This window comes from Anolis sagrei, chromosome 1 (genome assembly GCF_037176765.1).
Source record: "Anolis sagrei isolate rAnoSag1 chromosome 1, rAnoSag1.mat, whole genome shotgun sequence".
In the NCBI taxonomy this organism is placed as follows: Eukaryota; Metazoa; Chordata; class Lepidosauria; order Squamata; family Dactyloidae; genus Anolis; species Anolis sagrei.
Genome location: NC_090021.1, coordinates 38,093,304 through 38,114,350, shown reverse-complemented (window position 1 = coordinate 38,114,350; position 21,047 = coordinate 38,093,304). Strand labels below are relative to the sequence as shown.

At 38.6% G+C, this 21,047-nt stretch overlaps 1 protein-coding gene across 2 annotated transcripts in view; it reads right to left on the bottom strand.

The window, feature by feature from the left end:
* DISP1 (dispatched RND transporter family member 1) overlaps positions 1-21,047 on the bottom strand; it is a 98,306-nt gene that overhangs the window by 13,873 nt on the left and 63,386 nt on the right. For both annotated transcript variants that reach the window (XM_060754209.2, XM_060754208.2), the window contains exons 3-5: positions 6,679-6,708; positions 4,778-4,901; positions 1,817-1,944 (exon numbers count right to left, since the gene is read on the bottom strand). In XM_060754209.2, the coding sequence (XP_060610192.2) occupies positions 1,817-1,944; positions 4,778-4,901; positions 6,679-6,708 (282 nt within the window). The remainder of the gene's footprint in view (positions 1-1,816; positions 1,945-4,777; positions 4,902-6,678; positions 6,709-21,047) is intronic.

Sequence of the window (21,047 nt, the reverse complement as noted above, 5' to 3'; positions counted from 1 at the left end):
CTTGGAAGCCAACTGAGAAGGTGAACATAGGAAGGGAGACAGCAGTGGGAAGGAAAATAAAGGAACACCCTACTATTTAATGTCCCATCCATTAAATTAAAGTCCCCATCATTAACTGAATGCTGCAATTTGTCAGAACTCTTCAAAATACATTATTTGGAAGTTTTATTTTGGAAATCTATCCAATGTTTACATCATCCCAAAGTATCTCCAGGGAACTCCCAGGATTACCAAGGACTTTATAATTCCTATTTCTCTGATGAGTTTTTATTTACTCAACATTTTCTGAAATGATACATACCTTTACTTCTTTGTTTGTCTCACAACCTTTTTTTGGCCTGGGACCACATGATCAGGGATCACTCTCTAACATTAGTACCAAAAGGGTTACAAATCAGTTTTTGATCAACTCTATATTTGGTTTTGTTATTTGGGGTGCTAACTCAGAAAATTGCATTGGATGGACCACATCAGCTCTGATACAGAACATATGCCACCCAGTAGTTGCCATCTGTTCGCCCACATAAAACCATATTTAATAATCTAGAGCTGATGTAGGCAATTTTATGAATAAGCACTTCAAATAACCTGAGGAACAGCACCAAGGCAATTTTATGAATAAGCACTTCAAATAACCTGAGGAACAGGCCTAAAAACGAAGACATCAGGGCGCCCCCACTTCCAGGTGCCACATGGAGGGAGGAGGAGAAGGAGCAGTCAGAAGGCTACTTGTCACACCTTTTGTGGGTAGTCAGCCTCTCCCCTCCCAACATCATCCCCATGGCCTGGCACTATAAGAGGGTTTCATGAGACCAGTTGCTCTCATTGCAACGGTGTAGTAACGGTGAAGCCACGGACCATATTTTAGTTCTTGCGGACCACTGGAAGTCCATGGACCACAGGTTGGGAATTGCTGGTCTATATTATCTCAAAACTGGCTAAGATATCAGCCGCAAAAAACACATAGCTATTTTTTCCAGAACGCAGCTTCCACAGATATTAAATGACAGAAAGAGATTTTTTTTTGTACCAAAGCAAAATTATCCTAATGTTTAACTAGCGCAATCTGCTAACCATTTTAGAATCTTGACTATAACTCATGAATATTAATGAAGAAGGCTCAAAGTAAATGGATGGAAATGATTTTCTGAAATGTTGCATTTTTGTGACGTCACACAAAAGGAGGAAAATACAAGGGAGAAAGAGTGATGGAAACTCTGGATTTAACAAGAAGGTGTTTGGACACAACCCTGGGGATATGCAGGTAAAATCAAAACATTGAGAACTTGTATTGTCGAAAGCTTTCATGGCCAGAATCACTGGGTTGTTGTAAGTATTTCGGGCAGTATGGCTATGTTCCAGAAAATGGCTATACAGCCCAAAAAACTTGCAACAATACACCAAGAACTGATATTTCCAAAGACCTTTCCTCTTTGTAAATCAGCCCATTAAATAGATAAAGAATAACATGAATAGAGAAATAATAGATTTTATCCTAACTGGGTGATACACCTTCATTCATTATAGCTGGGGGAAAATTACTTCCCAAGAAAATATATTCTGTCCACATGAGTTCTTAAGGTTTAAGAACTTAAATAATCAAACAGCTTTATTACACTGTAATTTTTTTAGCAAGTCGCTTTTTATTAACGCTGGTTAAATGAGCCAGATGTTAAAAATGTGGCATTCTATTTCTATTATATGAAAGGAAAAACAGTTCATTTTTAATATTCCCGTATTTCATTTCATACACCTAGCTATAAAGTATGTAAATAATCTATGCCATAAAAAAGAGAATGTGCCTGGAAGTCCTTACCTCTTAGCCTGTTCATCTGCATATTTAAAAGGATAGTTTGCTAAGGTTGCTTTGTAGCCTGTGTTTTTCACCATATTGTTCCACGTCACCAACCTCTGCCCTATAGCAGTTCCTCTTGGCTCAAAACCCTAAAGCAGAATATTAGAAAACTGTTTAGTGCCTATTAGCCTTTGATTTAACAGGAAGACAAAAATGAAAACTAATGAATGAGTTTTACTAGTATACATTGGCTCTACAAACACCTTCCGGGCTTCTGGGTTGAAGAGGTGGAACACAAAGAAATACATGAAAAAATACATTATGTAAGGGCTCAAGGCAATTGCTGTACACCTTAGAGAGAAAAATACAATATGGAATGAGGCTTTATAGCTAAGGAAGCAAAGAAAGTCCAGTTGGATTAGACCAAAGGTCAATCTGGTCTATAGTGGCCAACCAGATGTCTATGGAAAGCCCACAAGCAGAACAATTCCTACCTCTGTAATATCTTTTTTGCAAAGCTGTTACCAGAACAGCACTTAGTACTCCAGATATGGTAACACCAGATATTTATATATGACCACATTATCAGAAAGGCACCATAGTATGCAATACTGTTTTTTATAGTGTAGCAACCTCAGTTTTCTTTTGATATCCACTCTCACCCTGAGAGATGGGCAAATTCCAGTGTTCATCCCAGATCTCAGAGGGCACCCCACCCATGCAAACTTTTTTTTAAACTTTCAAAGTCTCCTTTTATGAGTATGGGGCAATTTTGCTGGGGAAGGGGGTTGCATCCCATGGGCTTCTCTTGTTATTGAGAGACAGGATGGCCATGTATAAATATGTGATGGGAAGTCATAGGGATGAGGGAGCAAGCTTGTTTTCTGCTGCCTTGGAGACTAGGATGCGGAACAATGGCCTCAAACTACAGGAAAGGAGATTCCACCTGAACACGAGGAAGAACTTCCTAACTGTTAGAGCTGATCAGCAGTGGAACTCCCTGCCCCAGAGTGTGGTGGAGGCTCCTTCATTGGAGGCTTTTAAACAGAGACTGGATGGCCATCTGTCGAGGGTGCTTTGAATGCGATTTTCCTGCGTCTTGGCAGGGGGTTGGGCTGGATAGCCCACGAGATCTCTTCCAACTCAATGATTCTATGATTCTTTATTTATATTCTGCCTTTCTCCCAGAACTGGGTGGCTTTTAAGCCTGGAAGTACAAGAAAACACTTTCAGTTTTTTTCTTTAAAAACAACACAATCCAAACACACACACATAGAACTGGGCTAAAAAAGGTTGCAGCGCTCATGGAAAATTCCCCACCTCTTCAAACTCTATAGACCTGTGGTTCTCAACCTGTGGGTCCCCAGATGTTTTGACCTTCAACTCCCAGAAATCCTAACAGCTGGGAAACTGCCTGGGATTTCTGGGAGTTGTAGGCTAAAACATCTGGGGACCCACAGGTTGAGAACCATTGCTATAGACAATATTGTCCTTTAAAATAAAATTCGGATGGGTCAGTGGGGATCAAGAGGCAGCATTTCTTCACCCTTGGTTGGCTGGATGATCTGAAATTTCTCAAGTAATGTTTACAAAATTAGGAAATGTCTTACGAATTATCCTGTGTTGTTTAATAGTGTATTTAGCCATGAACAGTGACATATTTAATGTCCATTGACATTACAGCAATTCAAGGCTAAATCGCTCAAACACTTGGTTCTTCCCCATGACATCATGATTATTTTTACAAGTAATCTATTGTGATGGTCCGTGTTGGAAAAATACCTCTGTTGTTAATAAAATATCCTTTTTTTTGTTCTGCCAGTTTTTGGATGTTCAGTATTCCCCATCTCAAGACACCGCAATATTACAATATTGCTTATATCAAGTTTAGACATGAATGAAACTATTTTAAATGAGGCACGAGTGAGTTGTCACCATAAGAAAAAGCCACAGCATGAACCCAATCAAAGCCATATCCACAGCAGGTGTTATACTCAAATGCTCTGTGCGCTTGTGGTGGCACAGCATGTGTACTGGCTGCTGTCATGTGGTTAGACTTCAAGATGCTGTAAAACCACCCTATCAGTTGTCTGTGGCAGTGTGGAGAAAAAAACAATGGCAAGCAGCCTACTGCAATAATGTTACCAGGAAATTATTGTGTGCAAAAAAAGGCCATCGTTTCTTCAGTTGTTCTTTTTCAGGATTTATTTGCATTCTAAGCCCTTCAATGCTGTGGTTCTGCATGATCTCAGGACTGTCAAAATGCTTAATTAAGCACACAGGCTAAAATGAACACAATTTTCCAAATCCTATTTTTTAGTCCTGTGGACCTATTAAATTAGATTTCCGTAAGCTTGGGCTCACCCTTTAATAAATGATTCCATGAGTACACTTTTGTTGATAGTACTGGGAGTCACTTTGGTGAAAGACTATGATCATGTTTTCTTCCTCTTTAAGGTATAGTACATTCAACAAATAACAATGTTACATGTATGTTTAAGAAGAGAAATACTTCCACTGTTTCTTGAGTTCCCTCATCAAGACAATGAAGATGTTAACATTCAATGGAAGAAGTGGGCATCCTGTCGCCTGGATGGGGTCTGTGCCACAGCTAACCATTCTCCAACGGATTTTTTTCTCAAATTCGTAACAAATCCACTGACCTGATTATTATTGGTACTGTCTTCTGCAATAACTTCAAAACACAAATAACTTCCAAAGGTATTTCTGGGAGATATCGTTTTAGCTTTTGCCATTGAATAAAAAGATCAGCGGCTGCAACACATATTTGAAAACATCTGGACTCAACTACCCAAGTTCATAAATATTCAGATTTGGGGTTTGTGGACATCTGCATTTGATAGCAGCAAAAAAAATCTCTTAAGAATTCCTCGCTGTTCTCTGCTTAACCATTTTTGCTGATAAAAAAAAGAATATGCCAACACAATGCTTTGACAGTACTAGATAATAATATTTACTTACCAATAATGGATCAGAGAAATCTGGAAGATCTGGGACTAGTATTCCAACCAATGCACAGACCACAATTAGCACAGTACACATGCCCAAAACCACCACAGGCCAATCAGCTATCAAAGCTGCATAGCTAGAATAAAATAGAAAATCTCTGTTAATAAGGGATAAATTCCAAGAAAGAAAAAGAAGCCAAGAGACTGGGTTGCTTTAGATTGCTGCTTTCAATGTACATAATTAGGTTTAAAAAGATTACTATCATCTTTGTTTTATTTAAATAGGATTCGACTGGATCTCATATCTATAGCAGGAGATTTAAAGTAAGGCACCACTAATTCTGTAGCTCTTTTGGAGGTAATACTTCCAAACACATAGGCCTTACTTTTCAACCAGTTCCTCGTCAAAACATTGAGTTCCGTTGATGAATATTTATCCCAAATGTTTAAACAGGTACAGTCTGATTCCTTTCCCCACTATATACTATTTCTGGTTTGGTCAAAAATAGAGTTCTTAAGTTGTAAAACTTAAGATAAAGAATAGTAATTGAAACTGCCCTACATTTAATTTAAATATTCTGGCACCTTCAGTGTAGAAAAAAAGTCATATTTAAAATAATTATTACTGTAGACTAAGCAATAAGAAGCAATTTTCAAATTTCTCGCTTTAAATTCATGTTTTGGTTTGGTCAGGATGTTTCCATATTTAATTCCAAGAATACATTTTCTGCAATATTAGAACTTGAGATGGGCTAGGCTCCAGCTCGTTTGTGAAGGTTTTAAGGGAGTTAATGCAATTATGTTACAATACAGGAAAATGTCATATAGAGCTCAGCAAAGTGAAACACTACGAAGCAAGCATAAAAGTAAACAGTGTTTAGCCACAAATTCATGTCTGTTTATTTTGGTTATCACAAGTAAATCCCAACAAAATAAAGATCCAAGGACCACAACACAATCAATACAAGCTATGAGAATGCAAACCCTTTTCGTATGTATGAAGACATAATTAAAGTATTCTCGGAGGGAGAATTAATATTCTTCCATAGTATCGCCATCAGAAATGGAGGCCATACTAATAGAGCTGCTTCAATATATAGAAAGAGAATATACCCTAGTTCTAACTAAAATCTGTTCCAAATATGGAAAACAAAACAATGATCTACAGATGGAAACACTCAATGTACATTCTGATCTCCAAGAAACAGGACTCTAGGGATTCCAGAAACAAATATATGTTGGATAACGGAGCACACCGAAGAATTTCAGAATAAAATCAGTTCTTGCTTTATGCATTCTGGAAAAATCTTTGATTGTGTAGAGAAAAAAAACTCATAGATGACTTCAAATGGGTGTGCCGTAACATCTGATTATTCTGATGTGAAACCTTACCATCAGGACAAAATGTGGAGAAACTGAATAGTTTCCAATTGGCCAGGGGATCAGATAAGGCTGCATTTATAACCCTGTTTAACACGTACACTGAACATATGAAGCAGGACTAAATCCAGAGGAAAGAGTCATGAAAATTGAAGGAATGGACATCGACAGTATAGGACACACAGGTGACACTACACTGCTACCAGAAAACAGCAAAAACTAATTCTGAAGAAGGAAAATGCACAAAGAAAGGTTTACTGATAAGCATTAAGAGACCAAAAATGACTACAGAGGATTTCAATCATTTTAAAGTAGATGGTGAAAACACTAGAATTGGAGCCAATTGGCATAACCAAGGTTTAGCTGTCAGCGGGCAGATATCATCAGGGATGTTCTTGTTCTGTCCCCTTGAAAAATATCAAAACATCCCCCTGGCTCACAATTTCTTTTAGTCTCATCCTCTGTCTTTCTTACTGTTAGGCATATGTTTGTGGCTAGTAACACAACAATAAGTAAGGAATTACACATGCCTACCTTTTTGGCAATGTTAACGTTCTGGCTGGCCTGAAAATAAGACATAGAATTGTTTTAGTATTCAAATATTTCCTTCCACCCACAACCAAGAGTTCGCACCAACCTTCGCCAACATATTTTTCTGTTCTGACCATCACATTTGGAGAAGATGAGATTCTAAAGTGTGGTTTAAATAAGCAAGAGGCTCCAAAAGGTTTGAAATTAAACACTGATAATTTTCAAAGTTCTGTCCCATACAATCATTTTATATGTGTATAAATCATATGCACTTTCAGTCATGAAGTGCTAGTTATACCAAGGCATACTATTGAAAATAAATAACAATTCATTCTTGAATCCTTCTTCTTTCCCCAGATTAAAAGCTAGAAAAGATTTTCCAGTGGTAAGCCCAAGCTGGTGTATTTCTTATGTGGAAATGTTTTAATGGCTTTTTTAAAAATGATCATACATAAATATAAACACACAAACCCATCCTATATACATTCACATATAGAAAAACTTTACAAACTCTCCTCAAATGAGTAAAAGGTGAACCTCACAGGACAGTTCCAAATGCTTTTTTTTGGGGGGGGGGGACGGGGACCAAGATACAGACATATGGGTACAAGAAAAATAACAAAGGTTCAGAAGTAGTAACTCAAGCTATCACAGCTGTCTTTAAATAGGTGAAGGGCTATCATGTAAGGATGGCCTAAGGGCTAATCAATAAAATAATAATAATAATAATAATAATAATAATAATAATAGTAGTAGTAGTAGTATAGGGCAAGCTTCTTTTCTGCTGCTCCTTCAGAGACTAGGACATGGATTCAAATCAACATGAAAAAATGTTTCCACCTGACCACTAGGAACAATCATAATAGTTTAACAATTAAACAAATTGCCTGGGAGTGGTGTGGACTATCCTTGGTTGATGGCCATCTTTCTGGAGCACTATAGTTGATTACTCTTGCATTGTAGGGGTTTGGACTTGAGACCCCCTTTTATCTCTGTACTTCCTTGATGGACTAAATAAAACCTCATAACTTTTAACATTTTGCACCATTGCCTTCCATTAAGTGTGCAAGAATGTTCCCTTTTGCTATGAATATCTTTATTTTAGAGTCCAATTAACAGTTTTTTGGAGTGCTGCAGTCTAAGAGGAATACAATTTCTAACCATCTGATGCAGTAAAGTTGTCACAGGCAGCTGCAACATATTGGTTACAGTGTAGGATTCATTCTGGTGCACAGTTTTTAATGCATATTTTTTTTTAAAAACCCAGTTTGATAGCAGGTGTGACCTTTAACATTTCAGACTTGAAGGATTTCATCATTTTACGCAGAACAGAAGACACTTAAAAATAGTGGAAGGAAAGAGTCAGGCATGGGCTTGAATCCCACGTTTCCGTGGATCCATTAAAGTTTTTTTATATCCATTTCCTCTAAACATTGTGTGCCAGAAACACCTTTAGCAATAACGTTGTAGGTCAAGAAATAGCTGTCTCGCAACCACTGCTTGAAAAGGATAAGGGTGTTGCTTATGACAAAGTCGAGCATCACTATTGTTTGAATTGTGGTCTTTCTTTTCTCGAAAGATACTCTGTGAGTTATTTTTAAATATTACATTTTGAAAAACAAATAAACAAAATATAAAAGTAAACAGAGATGCTAACTTGCAGCTTGTTTGTTAAGGATCTGCAGTCATTTATATATATATTCGTGTCAGGAGTGACTTGAGAAACTGTTGTAGTTCACCCTGCTTCATGGCAAAGAACTGTGACCCCCCCCCCCAGGAGCACTGAACCCAGCCGACAACAGATCTGGACCAAACTTGGCACACACCCCCAACCTGGCCAACTGTGCATGCAGGCCTGGTTTGGGGAGGACTGACCCATAATTCTGGGAGTTGTAGTTCACCCACAATGTTATAATAATAAATAATAAACTTTATTTGTACCCCGCTACCATCTCCCCAAGGGACTCAGTACGGCTTACATGAGGCCAAGCCCAAAGTACATCAAACAAAACATCAATAAACACAACATCAATAAACAATCAGTAAAATACAAATCATATAAATCACATAAACAAAGAACAATCAATAGTGACATAAACAATTTTAAAAATGGCCGGGTCAAATGTAATAGATTAAAATTGAAAATATGCTGACGTGAACAAGGTAAAATATAACTAGGATAGGATTTTTCAGAGAGAAATGAGGGAGCACAGTCCATCCTAAGTCAGTATTAAAGTGCATTGTGAGGACATATTGTTGAGAGTTCTTCTTATTCTGGGAAGGCACACTGGAACAACCACGTTTTCAGGCTCCTCTTAAAGACTGCCAATGTTGAGGCATGTCTAATGTCCCTGGGAAGTGAGTTCCAGAGTCGGGGGCCACCACCGAGAAGGCCCTCTCCGCACCAATCGCGCCTGCGAAGGAGGTGGGAGAGTGAGCAGGGCCGCTCCAGATGATCGAAGAGATCGTGTGGGTTTGTACACAGAAATGCGGTCATGCAGGTAGGTGGGTCCCAAACCGTTATGTATTTTCTAATGGAAGCATTCATAAAAAATGAAATCAAAGACTGGCTTTTTCCTAATAAACAGTGTTACTAATTAACTATTTTTTTGTGTGTGTCAGGTGCGACTTGGGAAACCGCCCAGATGTTTAATGTTTTACTTTCCTTGTGGGAGGCTTCTCTCATGTCCCCGCATGGGGAGTCTGTGCTGACAACGGGAGCTCATCCACACTCTCCCTGGATCCAAACCTCCAACCTGTCAGTCTTCAGTCCTGCCGGCACAAGGGTTTAAGCCACTGCACCACTGATGGCTCCATATTTTATATTAAAAAGCACTAATATCTCTTCTATAGCACTATCAGTTTTACTAGTCTCTTCATTTTCCATATCTTCTTCTGTCAACTAGTCATACAGGTGCAGCTAAAGTTTAAACCACTGCTTTTTTTTCTATTTTTCTAAATGAAATTAAATATTTCACATGTTGGGATTTACAGGAATTTTTTTACAAAATTCTAATGTACTTCAAGTTCATTGCCATAACTCTCGCCCCCACCCACTCCTGTTCTCTCTATGTATATGTGGTATTCTCCTGCACACACACACACACACACATTTTATTTATTTGACATATTTAAATTATATCCCGCCCTTCTCAACCCCGAAGAGGACTCAGAGGAGTACACATAGAGGCACAATTTGATGCCATACATTACATACAATACTTATCCAGCAAATAAAAAAATATAAACATTAAAACATCTGCTAAAACATATAAACATTAAAGTTATTAAAATCACATAATCTAATATCATTGTCCAGGCCATTCCGGTTATCACTGCACCATTCCAAGCTGACATATTGTACTAATCAATTATCCAAATACTTGGTTCCACATCCAAGTTTTCAGTCATAGAAGAGATGAGAGTTGGAAGAGACCACATGGGTCATCTAGTCCAACCCCCTGCAATGCAGGAAAAGCACAAAGTACCCCTGTCAGATGGCCATCCAGCCTCTTTTTTAAAAACTTCCAAGAAAGGAGCTTCTGCCACACACTGAAGCAGAGAGTTCCACTGCTGAACAGCTCTTACAGTTAGGAAGTTCTTCCTAATGTTTAAGTGGAATATCCTTTCCTGTAATTTGAACCCATTGCTCTGAGTCCTAGTTTCCAGGGCATTAGAAAACCAGTCTGCTCCATCTTCCTTATGACATCCTTTCACATATTTATACATGGCAATCACGTCTCCTCTTCAGGTTAAACATATCCAGTTCTTTAAGATTTCGTCTTAAGGACATGGTCTCCAGAGCTTTGATTATTTCAGTTGCTCTCCTCTGGACATCTTCCAGCTTGTCAATATCTCCTTTAAATTGTTGTGCCCAGAATTGGACACAGTATTCCAGGTGAGGTCTGACCAAAGCCGAATAGAGAGACACCATGACTTCCCTCGATCTAGACATCTTTTTGATGCAGCCCAAAATCCTATGGGCTTTTTGAGCTGCTGCATCACACTGTTGGCTCATGTTCAACTTGTTGTCCATAAAGACTCCACAATCTTTTTCACATGGACTGTTGTTGAGCAGGTCTTACCCATCCTGTATCTGCATTTCATTTTTTCTGCCTAAGTGTAGTATCTTACATATGGCCTTATTGAACTTCATTTTGTTAGTTTTGGCCCAGCTCTCTAATCATCATCATCATCATCATCATCATCATCATCATCATCATCATCACCACCTTTAATTACTTATTAATCGCCCTCCATCCGAGATGCTCCAGGCGATTTACATTGCAGAAATTATACAGGATAAAACACATACATACAAATATTAAAATTAACATGGGTCAAATGCTCTAGTAAAAAGCCAGGTCTTAAGTGCCAGGATAAAATGCCCTAAGTCACACATGGCTCTCAAATAGGGAGGCAAGGAATTCCATAAGGCAGGGGCAGAAATAGGCAGGGGCTTTCCAAGTGCACTTCCCTAGGACCTGGTATATAGAGCATATCGCGTTGGAATGGTCGTGGCGACCTCCAATGATGGTAGAAGGAGGTCCTTTTGAATTCTGATCCTGTCTTCTGAAGTATTAACTATCCCTTCTAATTTGGTGTAATTTGCAAACTTGATAAGCATGCACTTCATCTAAGTCATTAATAAGGATGTTATATAGTATTGGGCCCAGGACTGAACCCTGCGGCACTCCATATATGAGAAGTGAAACTCGATGCTGCTTATAGCTGGATATGTCTTTCATTTATTTCCCTTGACAATATGTGCAAAAAGCATTTCCACTTCTAGAATTCTCAGTATCATTCTCCTATTTGGAGATAAATACATTGACCACTCTGTCTGATTTTTATTTCCATTAACAATGCTATGAATATATTTGCCAGGGCAATCTGAATAACAACAGCTTCTCTTCTACTCTCTACAAGTCTTCTAAATGGGCAAAATGAGCCAATCATCTGTTGGTTTCACAAAATGCTTGTTCATACTCATTCAGTGGTATAACATGAACTGTGAGGAGCCCTACTCTGATGTCAAATCACTGACTAGATAAAAGCAGAAATTCCTCCTTCTTTCCAAATCCTACATTCTTAAAGCAGGATCAGGGACTTCTAGATTTGGACCATTCTGATGTTTGGGGCTTCAGTTCCAAGAGTTCGTAACCATTAACCATATTAGTCGGGACTTCTGGGAATTGAGGTCCAAAAGGTCTGGAGGAGAAATAGCTGAGAACCCATTGCTGTATACACAGATGCAAATGGAAATAACTTCCTAATCTAAAACTATTAATCCAAACAAGCAGCGTTTGATAATAGTATTCTTTTTGTCTATACAGCATGCCTTCTGCCTCTCAGCTATAGAATTATGGGATGATTTTATGTCAAATCAAGTTAGACATAAACAAATGTATTAAAACGAAGCAGTTTCATGTATGAAAATATTGGGAAGGTCAGGGAGAAGGAGGACAAAGAATTGTTCAGTGCATCACTCTGTTTCTGCCACTGTTCCCTGTCTCAGCTGCTCATCCCTCTATTGAAATCTTCGTTATCCTGTTCCCTTTTAAGTGAGTTGGACTACAATACCTAACAAGTCCTGCCAGGATAGCTATCACATATGTCTATCTCGATAGATCCAGATAGTCCTACTGGTTGGAGATGTGCATTTATAACAGTAAACACATACTTACAACCCTATAGAGTGTGACGTGGGGAAGAACTGGATATGGAGAGACAACAGAAAAGGCAGTTTCTTGACTTTTTCTCTGCCCAAAATATGCTTTGCCCTAACTCAGTAGTTCCCAACCTTTTTTTGACCAGGGACCACTCTCCAACATTAATACCAAAAGGGTTACGAATCGGTTTTTGGTCAACTTTGATTTTGGTTTGGTTATTTGGGGTGCTGATTCAGAAAATTGAATTAGATAAGACTACATCAGCTCTACTTTCTGATAAAGAACATATGCTATCCAGTAGTCGCCATCTGCTCGCCCAAAGAAAACCGTATTTAATAACCTTAGGCACTATATGAGGGTTTTGCAAGACCAGTTGCTCTCGTTGCAACGGTATAGTAACAGTGAGGCCACAGACCATATTTTAGTTCTTGCAGACCACTGGTGGTCCACGGACCAAAGGTTGGGAACCACTGCCCTAACTGAAGTGGCAGTTGTCATGTATGTAATTTTTTACTGGACATGTATCAATATGCAGTGGTTTATTCTGCAGATACTTATTTCTAGAGACACTTAAGGGAGAGACAGTTCGGTGGGTTAAGCTAAATAAACATTGTCTTTGAAATATTCAAAGACAACAAAAACTTAATATCATCATGAGTCACCATTTGACAAAAGGCCAACATCTAATTTGGAGCAGATATCTGTTTTCTAAATGCTTCATAAACGGAGATCCTTTTGTGCCTCTTCACCACAGCCAAATTTACTACTAAATGAAAAAAATTCAATCAGAATCGGCCTGAATGATAACCAAATGGTATGAAGTGGTTTCTGTAGGACATTTTATTTGTAGCTTTTCATAGCATTTCCCGATTTTATGAAGCATTGCAAGGTCAAAATCATGCCCAAACAATTCTGATTAAGGTGCAGAAGTAACTCTGCAAAAGGTCATTACTGATTGGGGAAAAAATCTATTAAAATCACGGGACACAAATCACAACGCTGTTTAAGTGGGCCTTAAAGGCTTGGTCCATTTTTAAATGAAAGGATACCTATTACATCAGTATACATTTAATGTTTCTAAATTTTATGTTGTAAATTGCTTCAGAGAGCCAGCATAGATAAGTGCTTGGAGAAAGATCTCCTTTTGAACACATTCTGATAAAACACTATGTGATAGGGTCACCTTTGATTCGCCATAAGTCAGAAATGAGTTGAAAGCCCCCAATGATAAAACTGCCTTGAAGAAGCTTTATTGTAAAATTGTACATCCTTTCTGTTGAAACCAGGCTTTGAAGAAGATTGGCCAACTGATACATTTCAGATTAGTGCAATGGTTCTCAACTTGTGGGTCCCCAGGTGTTTTGGCCTACAAATCCCAGAAATCCCAGCCAGTTTACCAGCTGTTAGGATTTCTGGGAGTTGAAGGCCAAAACATCTGGGGACCCACAGGTTGAGAACCACTGGACTAGTGACTGTGGAGGACATAAACAAACACTCCTCCAAAGAAAGAGTTTATTGCATGCAGACATCAAGGGAAATGATGTAAGCTTAGCTCTCCAAACCAGCTTTCCTATCTGAACATATCTCCCTCTACAAACCATCTCAGAGCTTAAGATCTTCTGGGGAAGCCCTGCTCTTGGTCCCACCTCCCTCACAGGTGTGGTTGATGGGGATGAGAGACAGGGCTTTCTCAGTGGTGGCCCCCTGGTTGTGGAACTCCCTCTCTAGTGACATCAGATCAGCCCCCTCCCTCCTGACCTTCAGGAAAAAAAATGAAAACGTGGATGTGGGACCAAGTTTTTGGATAATCTATCAGTGCAATATATGAATATGGAATGGTGCAATGACAACTGGAAAGGCCTGGACTATTTTATTGGATTATGTGATTTTAATAATTTTAATGACAAAATGTTTTTAGTGAGTGTTTTAATGTATATGTTTTATTTGCTGGAGATGTGTTGTATGGCATCGAATTGTGCCTTTATGTGTGCCGCTCTGAGTCCCCTTCGGGGTGAGAAGGGCAGGATATAAATATGGCAAATAATAATGATAATAATCTAAAATGTCAGAGGTTCAACATTCTGTTTAATGGGGAAAAAAACATATTGTTGAGTCCAATCCCTATCACTGGGAATTTTATTCCAAAAATTCTAGATACCAGACTAAATCCATATAAAGTGCTGTTTGCATTTCCAACTTACGCTGACTCTATGGCGAGCCTATCACAAGGTTTTCTTAGTAATATTTGTTCAGAGGGAGTTTGAACAAATATGTGTGACTTGATCAAGGTGAACCCAATGGGTTTTCCTTGCTAAGCAAGAATTCAAACCCTGGTCTCCAGAGTTCTAGTTCACCAGCCAAATCATTACACCATGCTGGTTCTCTCAATAAAATGTACTGTATTCTGAATAAAATGTACCATTTTGGTAGAATACATCTCTACCCTACGAAAATCATTTATCCTTGGGCATTAAACCCCTAGTTGGAGCCTCTTTTTACTTCTGGAGTCTGAGAGGCAATAAAAGACCTCAGAAAAAGGTTTTCTACTGAGGGAAGAGTTTATGCAGAGGAAAAATTCAGTACGTTTCCACAACCCCCAGCTGCTGCCCCTTTGCACTTTAAAATCATCTTCCACATCTTCCACATCATCCAGACTCCAAGCAGGGCACCAGTGGCCAAGTTCCTTCATGTAGCCCCAACACACGATCAAGATTCATTATTATTATTTCAAACACTGGAGAAAAATTAAGTTTATAATGTGCTAGAGGCACATTTAGTAAATTGCAAATTATTCAAGTAGAAAAATGCATTCTTAATTGTTTTGCATGCTTTAATTCAGAGCTAGACTCCACAATCAATTATCTTTAGCTGACAAATCAATTATTTGCTGTCACAGAGTCTTAAAAACGAGGAAACTTGGTTGTTGCAAAAATTCTAAAGAGCTATGACTGGGTGGATCAGATCTAAAAATGACAGTGCAGGTCTAGTGAGAATGACACGATGCTGTGAGTAAGCTTTCAAATCCAACTATTTTTCCTGAAGTATACAAATATTTGAAGTCCACCTTCCATAAATAAACTGTGTGTGTGTGTTTTAGCACTTATATACATTCAAGAATGCTGAAAAGCAAAAGAGTACCCTTGTTGACTCTGCTCTTTTTTCAGAATGTCTGGTGTCTTGTTTACAATTAGAGTCTTGTTATTTAAGTGTCTGGAGAAAGGAAGCCATTCATCTATCTAATCAAAAAACCTCTCTATCCTTAAATTACAGTATGATTCGCACAGTTCATACAGGGCTATGTTTTAGCACTGTTAAATATAGTTTTTGTGTGATTTCTGCAACTTCTAAGCTTTAAAACTGTCTGTAATGGGACTTCTACTTAATTAAGAATGGAACTCAGCTCCAGTTATTTTAAATAAACAGGAGTGGCTTTTCGGAGGAAGGCATTATTCTCATTATACTAATGAACTCATTTGGACACCATGGTTCAAAGGACTAACAGATCACTAGGTTAAGTGCCAGCTATTCTGCTCTTTCTTGTAAGGTGAGGGATGTGGGGCATGGGAAATGAGTTTTCAAACACTTTACCATTTGCAAAAGCCAGATTCTAAAGGTCAAAAGACGTCAGGTACTCCAGCACTGCAAAGCAGAGTCCAAAACCAGAGGTCTTTATGCAACTGCAAAGAAAACCTAGTTCTAAAAAGGCAGTGCAATCATTAATTGGAATAATTACAATGCCTGGGATTGACGATTTAATGACATACTTTATTGAACAAAGCAAATTTAGCATGCACATACAGTATTTAATTGGTGAACAATAACTTTGAGTCCCCACGGGGAGATAGGGCGGAATATAAATAAAGTTTTATTAAAGTTTTTATTATAATGTTTATCAATATAGTTTGAAATATTAACATAGTGCCGATGGCAATAGGGCAAAAGTTTAACAAACTCAGAGCACATTTTTCCATATGCACAATAACAGTGAAAATGGGATATGTGAAAAAACATTAATAAAGCTAGGTTTCTAAATTAATGCTTTCTGTGACTAACTGATCTGAGGAAAAAGAGAAACAGTTTGAAGTCTCAAATGTGATGATGATGGACTAACATTCAAGAGCAGCCATGGGCAAAAGGCACACTGGAATATGCTGATAGACCAATGGGTGATTTGAAATAGATCCATCAGTGATAATTAATTAATATAATAGTCAAAGGCTTTCATGGCCAGAATCACTGGGTTGTTGTAGGTTTTTTCGGGCTATATGGCCATGTTCTAGAGGCATTCTCTCCTGACGTTTCAACCTCATCTATGGCAAGCATCCTCAGAGGTAGTGAGGTGACCACTCTAGAACATGACCATATAGCCTGAAAAAACCCACAAAAACCCATTAATGTAATTATTTTAATTTAGCTAATTTAACTTGATTTTGATTTAAATTTGGATTATAGTTGTTATTAACATTCATGAAGTCAGCTTTCATTTATGGAGACCTCATGAATCTGAGACCTCCAAGTTACCCTACCATCAACAGTCCTGCTTCCAGTTCACTTTCTAAAATTGAAGGTTCATCTTCAAACAGATCTTCCTTGAATGAGTTTGTCTTCCTTTGATCTTTTTTACATAGTTCTCTGTTGTATTGTTATCATCAGCTTTTAATTTCTAGTTGGTTATGAGTGTGGAACATCGACATTCTTGGTTCAAATTTTCCTTTTGATTTCTTGGATCATGTGTGAAAAGTCTCCTGTTATTCTTTTTTGTGCTGTCTTCTTCTATTTCTGAACTGAGCCATGAAACTTGTTTGGTGGCCTGGAGTAGTTCTATTCCACACCTACCTCATAGGGATGTCATGATGAAAGTTCTAAAATAGATCAATTGTAATAAAATGTATACATTCTGCTCTATAATCCAGCCCAACAATGACACTACCTTTTTGCACTGTTGGGATTGTGTGCTTCTGTGAGGCGAGAGCTTATGCTGGCGATAGTAGTGCTTTTGGTAGGGTCTCCAATGTTAGATAGGGTTTTACTAAGGAGTCAGAGTCAATGTGCCAAATAGGTAGTGGGCAACATTAGTTGTGGAGGCTGACAATTGTAGAAGATCCTTCAGATACAACGGCAGTGGCATCATAGCTAATATTTGTTAGTACTACAGAGACAAAGGAGCAGTTAACCTTATTTGAATGTCTTTCAATATAAAAACCCTAAGATGACACAATCCAAGATGAAACAAAAAATATGAAACTCCCAACTAACCAGAGCTGGACTCAGTGATTAGCAAGAGACAGTACAGTAGATAAAGTAGATTCTCGCTTATCCAATCTTCGCTCATCCAATGTTCTGTATTATCCAACACAGTCTGCCTCCCTCCCGCATCCACAACTGTTTCAATATATTGCAATGTTTTGGTGCTAAATTTGTAAATACAGTAATTGCTATATAACGCTACTGTATACTGAACTGCTTTTCTATTGATTTGTTGTAAAACATGATGTTTTGGTGCTCAATTTGTAAAATCATAAAGTAATTTGATGTTTAATAGGCTTTTCCTTAATCCCTCCTTATTATCCAACATTTTTGCTTATCCAACATTCTGCCAGCCAGTTTATGTTAGATAAGCGAGACTCTACTGTATGTAAACTATTCTCTTTGCCGCCACTCAGCCACCAACCAAATCGTCTAATACTTCTAGATAATCTGAAGACTGGCAGTATATTCCAGAGAAAACCCATTCCACTGCTTTATAACTACAATATAAAAACTGTAACAGCATTTCTTTTTAAATTTACATTAGCAGGTTAAGTTTTGAAACTCAGCATGATGTAGAGCAATGGTTCCCAACCTTTTTTTGACCAGGCACCACTTGACCAGGGACCACTTTGACCACTCTCCAACATTAGTACCAAAAGGGTTTTTGGTCAATATTAGATTCGGTTTGGTTATTTGGGGTGCCAATTCAGAAATCGCCTAATCTAGGCTGAAAAATGCGGTATAGAAATAAAGCAAATAAATAAATAAATAAATAAATAAATAAATAAATAAATTGGACAGACCACATCAACTCTAGTTTCTGATACAGAACATATACCATCCAGTAGTTGTCATCTGCTCATCCCCAGAAAACCATATTTCATAAGCCTCAGCACTATAAGAGGGTTTTGCAAGACTAGTTGCTCTCGTTGCAACGGTGTAGTAATGGTGAGGCCGCAAACAATATTTTAGTTCCATGGACCACAGGTTGGGAACCGCTGGTGTAGAGGCATGAGCATTGGACTGATTGCCAAGGCAAAGATTCAATTTCATGCTCAGTCATAGAAATCCACTGGGTGATCTTGGGCAAGTCACACTCTCTTAGTCCCAGAAGAAGTCAAAGGCAAACCCTTCTGAATATATTTTTCCAAGAAAAAAATGTGATAGGATCACCATTTGTTGGAAACAACAAAAGGTAATTTTTTACAAGTGTTAGAAAGTCTGCAGGGCTTCCCACAGGATCTTCTTCACCTTATGTTACATGCACAAAATCGAAAGAAATGCATTGCAGAATAGTGCGATCTGTGGCATAAGACATATGATTGCCCTTTTGGCTAGCAAAGAAATGCAAATATGATCCAGCTTGTAATCTTAATTTGTAATACTGTCCTGAAAACTTATTAAAGTGATATAGTACCTTAAGCCAGAGATGGTTTGTTTTTTACAAGAATCTTCACTGTTCACCAAATCAACAAACGAGAGTGTTTTGAAGAGTTGCACTGAAATCTTTCTACTGTGGTGACATCCTTGTGCTTCTCCGGATGGTAATGGACTCCCAACACCCATCACATGATTGACCAAGCTATTTTTGATGCAAACTATAGTATCTTGGGCCACAAATTCTTCACTCCTGCTCCCCAAAACTCCCACCAATCTATGGGTAGCAGGAGTTCAGAAGCAGAGTGTTTGAGGATCAGGACATCCGTAGAGATACCAAGGTGCTTGTTTATAAAGCTATTGTCCTCCCAACCCTGTTATACACCTGTGAAACGTGGACTGTCTACAGAGGTCACACTCAAATCCTGGAACGATTACATCAGTGTTGCCTCCGAAAAATCCTGCAGATCTCTTGGGAAGACAGGTGGGCAAATGTCAGCATGCTGGAAGAAGCAAATACCACCAGCATTGAAGCAATGGTCCTCTGCCAGCAAACTCTGCTGGACTGGCAACGTCGTCCAAATATCCGAGCACTATCTCCCAAAGCAGTTACTATACTCCCAACTCAAGAACGCAAAACGGAATGTTGTTGCACAGGAAAAGAGATTTAAAGATGGGCTTAAAGCCAACCTTAAAAACTGTGGCATAGACATCAAGAACTGGGAAGCCCTGGGCCTTGAGTGCTCTAACTGGAGGTCAGCTGTGACCTCCAGTGAAAAACGTGCCAATAGGAAGGCACATCAAGCCAACTGGGACCGCCTTCCACCTGGAAATCGATGTTCTCACTGTGGAAGAACATGCGGGTCAAGAATAGAGTTACCTAGTCACCTACAGACCCACTGCCAAGACCTTACGGTTGGAAGGCCATCATACTTGGACTACATTGTTCAACAAAGTTTTAATGCAGAAGTCACTGAGGATATAATTGTACTGATTTAAAATGTGAATCATGCAGAGCAGATTTTAAAAGGTATAAAATGCAATTACCATGCCTCATGCTTGTGGAACTCCACACTTTTACAGAGCAGAATAGTTAGTGAGTTTTGAACAGTTGGGTTTTTTTTAAATTGCAGTGTATACACTGTTTTAGAGATTGCAACTCTAAAACAGTGAAACAAAACTGGAGTGTCTGTGTTTTGATATTTTAAATTGACTACATTTTTTATAATTAAAAGAAAAACTTTGTGCCAAATCCAATTGAGCTGAAAAATAGAGCAAACATATTACTCTGGTTTTTTAGCAATTGATTTACAACACCAAGAATCAACACTTCATTCTTTTAATGTTAGGTCACTGACAAATGTTAAGCTCCACAGGCTTGAAAAACATGCTCTAACCTGCTATGCTGAGTTGGTTACCTGCCAAGTCTCAATTTTGAGTTACATTTGTACAGAGCTCCCTTCCTCTGTAATAGTACCATTCCCCCAGCTTTCAATTCCCAATTAAAGTTAACAATGTAGGCATATACTGTAATGAAAGGTGGTTTCATTATACACTAAATTTAATTAATGTGTCATACAAAAATGGAAGGACACCTGCATTTAATATTACATTGTCAGAACATGCATGCTGTAATGTTGGCTGACAATCCCCCTACCTCCAGACAGCGTTTTTTGGAACTGGCTTCCAGCCTTTACACTCACAATGGAATTTACTAGTTCCTTCAGGGCCAGTTTTTGGTAAATTCTGGTGGAAGCACCCCAGAGAATCACCTTGGAGGACCTAGAAAATTCCTAGAGATTATATATTTTATTGGATGCAAGTAGGTGCAACTGCGGGTACCGGTCCTGTGAAAAGAGGGGTTGTATTGTGTATATATATATTTCAATATAGTTTATAAGGAGCACCCGGTGGCGCAATGAGTTAAATCCTCGTGCTGGCAGGACTGAAGACCGACAGGTCGCAGGTTCGAAACCGGGGAGAGCACAGAGGTCAGCTCCAGCTCCCCATGTGGGGACATGAGAGAAGCCTTCCACAAGGATGGTAAAACATCAAAACATCTGAGCGTCCTCA